At 41.9% G+C, this 7,493-nt stretch overlaps 1 protein-coding gene and 1 non-coding gene across 2 annotated transcripts; one reads left to right on the forward strand and one right to left on the reverse strand.

The window, feature by feature from the left end:
• The first annotated feature begins 451 nt into the window (after positions 1-451).
• Positions 452-2,115, forward strand: LOC105039328 (allene oxide synthase 2). Its single transcript, XM_010915447.4, is given in 2 exon segments — positions 452-923; positions 926-2,115. Coding segments are annotated over 2 exon segments (1,473 nt in total). The 5' UTR covers positions 452-559; the 3' UTR covers positions 2,035-2,115.
• A 4,251-nt stretch (positions 2,116-6,366) lies between these two features.
• Positions 6,367-6,472, reverse strand: LOC140854958 (small nucleolar RNA R71). The gene has a single exon (XR_012138051.1). It is a non-coding gene; the product is annotated as a small nucleolar RNA R71 (small nucleolar RNA).
• Positions 6,473-7,493: the final 1,021 nt, after the last annotated feature.

Genomic DNA, 7,493 nt, shown 5'->3' on the forward strand with positions numbered 1-7,493 from the left:
CCTGTCTGGAAGACGAGCCCTGCTTATCTATTAAAAAAAATAGCGCTCCTGGTGGAGAAATTGTTAATTGGATCAGATCAGTATAGATCACTAATAAATTTATACAACGCACCAATAATTCGGTGGGCCACTGATTAGCACAGCGAGGGATACCTCCGCCTGCCGACAATCAATTGTTGGTTAAATATGATCCACAGTGGATCGTAGACCATTTGATTTTTTTTTTTTTTCTTAACACAAGTCTTATCATACATTTAATATTTTTTTCTGCTGAACGATATACATGTACTATTGTGCATTTAATTTCATAGTTTTTGTCCTAAATATGACATTATCGATGGTCCACTTTGGGTGAGGTCCGATCAATGATTTCTCCCCGCCTACCACCGGCCACGCTATGCCCACGTGCCGCTTCTCCCATCCCCCTACTTCGTCCATATATACAGCGCTTCCTCCACTAGCACATCCAAGCGAAACAACAGAAAGGGATCTCGATCGGCTCGACCTAGCCAGTAGCTCGACTCGACTACTACCGGAGAACAAGTCTGGCTAGCTAGCCATGGCTACTAAGATCCTGCCGGCCGTCGAGACCACCAAGCCAGTGGAGGGGGGAGCAGCGTCGAAGCTCCCCATCAAGAGCATCCCCGGGAGCTACGGCATCCCCTTCATCTCCCCGATAAAGGACCGTCTCGAATTCTACTACACCAAGGGCCAGGACGGTTACTTCCAGTCCCGCGTCGACGAGTACGAGTCCACTGTGGTCCGCCTCAACGTGCCCCCTGGCCCCTTCATGGCCTCCTCCCCCAAGGTCGTGGCCGTCCTCGACGCCAACAGCTTCCAGGTCCTCTTCGACGTGTCCAAGGTCGAGAAGAAGAACGTCTTCACGGGGACCTACATGCCGTCCACCGCCCTCACCGGTGGCTTCGCGTCTGCTCCTACCTCGATCCCTCGGAGCCCACCCATGCCAAGGTCAAGCAGCTCCTCTTCAACCTCCTGGCCTCCCGCAAGTCACAGGTCATCCCGACCTTCCGCACCAACTTCGCCACCCTCTTCGAAACCATGGAGGCCCAGATCGATGCCGACGGCAAGGCCGACTTCAACAAGCTCAACGACAACACCTCCTTCGAGTGCATCGGCGAGGTCTACTTCGGCGTCCGGCCCTCCGCCTCCAACCTCGGCACCACAGGCCCCACCAAGGCCGTCAAATGGCTCCTCTTCCAGCTCGCCCCCCTCACGTCCCTTGGCCTTCCAAAGATCCTTGAGGAAATCTTCCTCCACACCTTCCCCCTGCCCCCTTGCCTCGCCAAGTCCGACTACAAGGCCCTCTACAAGTACTTCAGCACCGCCGCCGAGCCGGTGCTCGACGCCGCCGTGACGCTCGGGCTGTCCAGAGAGGAGGCATGCCACAACCTCCTCTTCGCCACCGTGTTCAACAGCTACGGCGGCATGAAGGTGATGTTCCCAGGGATCCTCCGGTGGCTCGCCAAGGCCGACTCCGATCTCCACGCCCAGCTGGCCAAGGAGATCCGGTCGGCGGTGGCGGCGGAGGGCGGGAAGGTGACGCTGGCGGCGGTGGAGAAGATGGAGCTGATGAAGTCGGTGGTGTACGAGGCACTGAGGATGGACCCGCCCGTGAAGTTCCAGTACGGCAAGGCCAAGAAGGACTTGATCATCGAGAGCCACGACGCGGCCTACGAGGTGAAGAAGGGGGAGATGCTCTTCGGGTACCAGCCCCTTGCGACGAGGGACGAGAGGGTGTTTGCCAACGCTGGGGAGTTCGTGGCGGACCGGTTCGTCGGGGAGAAGGGGAAGAAACTTCTTAAGTACGTGGTGTGGTCCAACGGGCCGGAGACGGAGAGCCCGTCGTTGTCGAACAAGCAGTGCGCGGGAAAGGAGCTGGTGGTTCTGCTGGGGCGGCTGCTGCTGGTGGAGCTCTTCCTCCGCTACGATACCTTCACCGCGGAGGTTGGGACGGATGCGCTCGGGATCCAGGTCACCTTCACCTCGTTGACCAAGCCCAGTGCTACTTCCTAAGCCACCCACCCTTGAGTTTCTCCCAGCGCTTGCTCTTTTATCTCATATATCTGGTTAAATAAAGTCAAAATCTGGTTTCCCCGTGGTGTTTGTTTTTGTTGTTGTTTTTGTTTATATATATATATATATATATATTGGCTTCCACCATCTTGCAATCAAAATTAAATGTATTTAAGATGTGGAATTAAATTGTGATGCAGAATAGTGGAATGAATGCTTAGCACTCAAGTAAACCTTGAATCCATCAACCAACAGCACATTCAACCTTCAAATCAAAGAGAGGAGTGAAGACTCTTAATTGAATGAGCTATCAACAGAACATCTATAGCAATCACTGGCAGCCCTCTCATTTATTAAAAAAAAAAAAAAAATCCATACTTCAAAGAGCATCTACTATCAACTTCCAATTATGCTGCAACGAGATTTTCATTTCCTGAGTTTTAGCTCATTTCTTTCTAAATCTTATTATATATTTTATTTTTTTATAAATTTTTTAAAATTGAAATTTGTGAGATAGGCTCATCTCCGGTCCGTAATTAGACGGTGTATTGACTGAATTTAAGGATGACTTAGAGAAATATTTTAATTAACTATCTGAGCAAAATTAACTAGATTGATTGTGAGCTCGAGTTAAAGCAATGAAATTATAATCTCGAGCAATTATAGTTAGAATTTTTAAGTAATGGATCTTGGAAAGTGGATATTGGTCTTGAGTTTGGTATGAACCACTATAAATTTTGTATGCTTGTATTTGTGTCTTGATTTTATTTCTTTAATCTACTTTTCTTAGTTATTCCTATTGAATTCCGTTGTATACAGTACACACTCATACTTAAATTAAAAATAATGCCTTTAATTGCTGTAAATTTTTAAGAAACTCAATTTACCCTCTCTCTGTCCTCTTGGATTGCTACGTCTAGATAACATGGTATCATAGCTTGGCACTCAACTTCTTTTTGATTCAACTATCAAAAGTTAAAGATCAAGAGAAACTCAAATTGATTTATCTTTTACTGAAGGGCAATCACAAATTATCCTCCTTTGTTTATTGGCAGTAGTTGCATATACATCTAGGCAACATTGATACTTGGCCCCTTTTTGATTTAATCGTCAGGAGTTAAAGATCAATGACAATTCAAATAGGTTTATCTCTTACTGAAGGGCAATCCACAAATCACTTTCCTTTATTCAATGGCACCACTTACATATATTGGAAAGCACATATATGTATATTTATTTAGGTACTTGATTAATGATTTATAGGAAGTCATAATCAATGATTTACATACACTCACGATATTACTTGATAGCATTACTTTACCCTAACCTGAAAGAGAATGGAATAAATTAGATAAGAAAATGACTCAGCTAAATACAAAGATCATGAAATAAGGCATCATTTTATAAAAGATCATATTCAAAATGATGATGTATTACTTGATTTAGATAGACAACTAACAGGTATTTTTACCAAACCTTTGAGTAAGAAAAAAATTATTATGATAATTAGAAAAGAGTTAAGAGTTTGTGACCCCTTTAACTAAGCCTTTTCCTAACTCTTTCTCTCTCCCCCCTTAAAACTCTCAAATTTGATCTTTTCTTGAATCCTACGTGTTTGATTTCATGCTTATTTTTTCTTATTTGTGTTTCCTTGAGTCGTCTCTTATCTTAAGTATTAATTTTTTTAAAAAATTTGATATTTTTTGTTTGAGGCTAAGCTCGAGTCAACTCATAGTTGAGTTTGAGTTGGCTTCAGCTTGAGTCGATTCTAGCAAAAAAACTTGAATCAGCTCTTGATCGGGACCACTCATTTAAATGACGAGCCGTCTGATAAACACTTAATTTAAGTCATTTAAAGTAAAAAATTATATTTAATTTATTTTATTTATTAAGAATTTAATGCTTCTTTTTATATTTTACAGGAAAGATGATTGCCGATACAAAGAGTCCGATTCGTAGATCAAAAAGACTCAAGTTTGAAGAAAATTAGACTTAAAATAAAATTTAAATAAAAGAAGGATGTATACGGTATTATAGAAAATGAAGATACTATGCAAGGAACCTAAAAAGGATATAGACGTCATTTTAAAGAAACAAAAGTTTCTTTTTGTAATTTGGAGTGTAAACGGAAGGCTCGCACGGGCGGACGCGTGGCACGGCGGGCGCAGCACGGCGGGCATGGCATGGCGGGTTCGTGCGGCATTGTGGGCGCGCGGACACAGTGGCGAACAGATAGCTGGATCTGAAAATTAAAGGAAAAAAATATATACTTGGAAATACTTCAAGAGGAAGAATTTGTATTTTCTTTATCTGCTTGTGATCTTTCCATCTCATCCATCTATCTTTTAGTCCTTAGTATTTTCTTTAGTCCCACATCGGAAAATCATGTAAAACTCCTCCCTCCTAATACCTATAAAAAAGCTTTTGTACTCCCATTGGAGGGGGAGCCCAGAAATTCTTCTAGAGCCTTGCATGGAGAAAGAGAAAGGGACTACTTCATGAGCAGCTAGGCTAGCAGTCTCGGGAGTGGAGAAGAAATTTTGTAACGACACAGAGTGGGTTTATTGTTCTAAACTTTCTTGTATTTCTTTATATGCAATAAAGATTATGCTTTTTATTTAAATCGTCATGAGTTCTTTATTTGCTCTCTTTCATATACTTTTATTTATGCTTTCCTGTTAGATTAATATTAGGAACAACTTTTACTTTTCGGAGACGCGCCGTGATCTAAGGGTACGGGGTGTGCCGAGAAAAGAAAAGTTGTTTACCTAGTACTTTTTGGAGACACGCCATGATCTACGGGTACGGGGTGTGCCGAGAAAAGATAGATATATTTTTTAAGATTAATCGCATCTATTTAATTAAAAAAGAGATACAACTTTGCTAGTGCAAAGTTAATTCAAAACTCCCGAGCTTTTTATTTTCTAATTACATCAATTTTAAGATAATTTATTTTCTAAATCAAAACAATGCTTCTTTCTTTTATTTTGTAATCTCAACTTAATCCAAAGTCCCTGAGGATACGATCTCGACTCATCCTACCTACGTAGTGAGTAGAGTTATTTTTGGTGCTATCAATGACTACGCATCAAATTTTGATGCCGTTGTCGGGGACCTTGGCACGGTTGAATTAAAAAAAATCACTGACATTTCATAACACTTAACTAAAATAGCGTAACCTCAAATATAAAAATTTCTAACTTGATTGGACACCTTGTTTCTTTGCATTGCATCTCCATAATTAACTTTAAGGGCGCAACCCAGTAACTAAGATAAGGTGGGGATTTGATCACCCTTCCTTGGCCCATAAATCACTCCCTTGCATTTGCATAACCTAGATCTTAATCTAAAATTAATTAGACGTTGACCCCTAAGAATTTCGAGCTCATTAGGACAAGTGACCCTGAGAGTTGAACCAGGTTAGACTTGGTCAGCTAACTGGTGTCTAGGCAAATGGTTTGCGGGATGACTGGGCTCGAAAGAAGATAGTTTTTAATTGGTTCCATTCGCTGATCTGACCAATTTAATTGGTGTCTAAGGAAAGCAACGGGGGAACTCCCACCGACCTTACACTTATCTGGCCAGTTGGTTGGTCAAGCTTCGACTTGGAGGGCTTGAAGGCTAACTACAGTTAGGAGCTGTCTAGAACTAGGGTAACTTTAGGATAGAGAGTCCACTGTGTGCTAACTTGATTGTAATTAAAATCTAACTACAGCTAATTCTTCTATTAGTTTTAGGACTTCTTAGGATCTCTTCTTTAGAACTCTTTTCTCTCTTCTCTTCTCTTCTCCTCTTAATAAAAAAAAAATAATAATCCTTAACAGACTAGGATAGTCCTACATAGACCTTTTAGTTGCATGTTAGGTCGACGATCACTAAAACCCGACTTGCAACCATTAGACGAAGAATTAGAAAAGACTCTTAGGACTATCCGAGTTAGAAATATGGCTGCACCTAGTGAGGCTAATCCTCCACGCTCATTGAGAGAATATTTCACTCCATCCTCGTATACCTACTCTCCATGCATTCAAGCACCTCCAGTAGAAGCTACCCAATATGAGATTAAGTCTAGCATTATTCAAATGTTGCCATCATTCTATGGACTTAGTAACGAGGACCCATACAAACACTTGGATGAATTTCTTGAAATTTGTTCCACAGTAAAAATCCAAAATTTCTCTGATGATGCCCTTAGGTTGAAATTGTTCCCTTTTTCACTTAAGGACAAAGCCAAGCATTGGTTAAATTTCTTAGACTCTATAACCATTTCAACTTGGGATCATCTTCAGAGAGAATTTCTCAAGAAATACTTTCCAATCGAAAAAATAAATCAAATTAGAAAAGCTATCACTAGTTTTTTCCAATTGGAGGGTGAACTTTTTCATGAGACATGGAAAAGGTTAAGGGACCTCATTCGTAAATATCCACACCATGCTGTCCCTAAATGGCAACTTTATCGGTATTTTTATGATGATCTATTGGAGAAACACCGACAAATGGTTGATGCATCATGCGGTGGGACATTCATGCTAAAGAGTGAGGATGAAGCCTGGCAGCTCTTTGAAACACTTAGTGAGAATTCTCTACATCATATGTCTGCCATCTCTAGAGAACAACCCATGCTTCAACAAAAAAGAAGTGGAATTTATCAGATTGGAAACATCATAGATATCCACAGTAAGATAAATGAATTGTCCCAAAAATTAGTCTGTCTTCTAAATACTGGACAATCCCCGATTCCACCTAACCCAATCCAAGAAGTTTGTGCATTGTGTGCAAGTCCGAACCATTTTGTTAGTGAATGCCCAGCCGCACCTCAATTTTCTGAGTTTGTGCACGAGCAGGTTCAGCAAGCTCAAGTCCAACAAGCTCGCAGACCAGGAAACGATCCATATTCGAGCACTTATAACCCCGGCTGGAGAAACCATCCAAATTTTTCCTAGAGACCACAACCAGTGGTTGGCCCTGCCGCACCTCGACCTCAATATCAGGACCTAACATATAGGCATGGACCATACCATCAATTTCAAAATGCTCCTCAACCGTCTACTACTGGTCACAGCTCAGCTTTTGAGAAAAAAATTCTGAAAGCACTAGAACGATTAGAAGTCAACACTCAGATCCTTAACTCCCACACACAATCCATTGCTAAGCTAGAGACCCAAATAGATCAACTAGCAACTGCATTCAGTAGGAGGGAAGGAAAAAATTACCTAGCTAATCCGAGAGCAACCCAAGAGGGCAATTTGTGATTGAGAGCTCTAATACCTCAGAAGCTTTTTCTGAACATGCCAAATCAATCATGACTCTGAGAAGTGGGAAGGTCATTGAACGCACTAGTAAAACCAATGAGACCGACCCTAAATCTCTAACCGAAGCCAAATCACCCAAGAACAAGGAGGACCTTAAAATAGAGAATGAACCAACTGCACCAGAATCATCGTATTTGCCTAAAGTCC

This window comes from Elaeis guineensis, chromosome 1 (genome assembly GCF_000442705.2).
Source record: "Elaeis guineensis isolate ETL-2024a chromosome 1, EG11, whole genome shotgun sequence".
In the NCBI taxonomy this organism is placed as follows: domain Eukaryota; kingdom Viridiplantae; phylum Streptophyta; class Magnoliopsida; order Arecales; family Arecaceae; genus Elaeis; species Elaeis guineensis.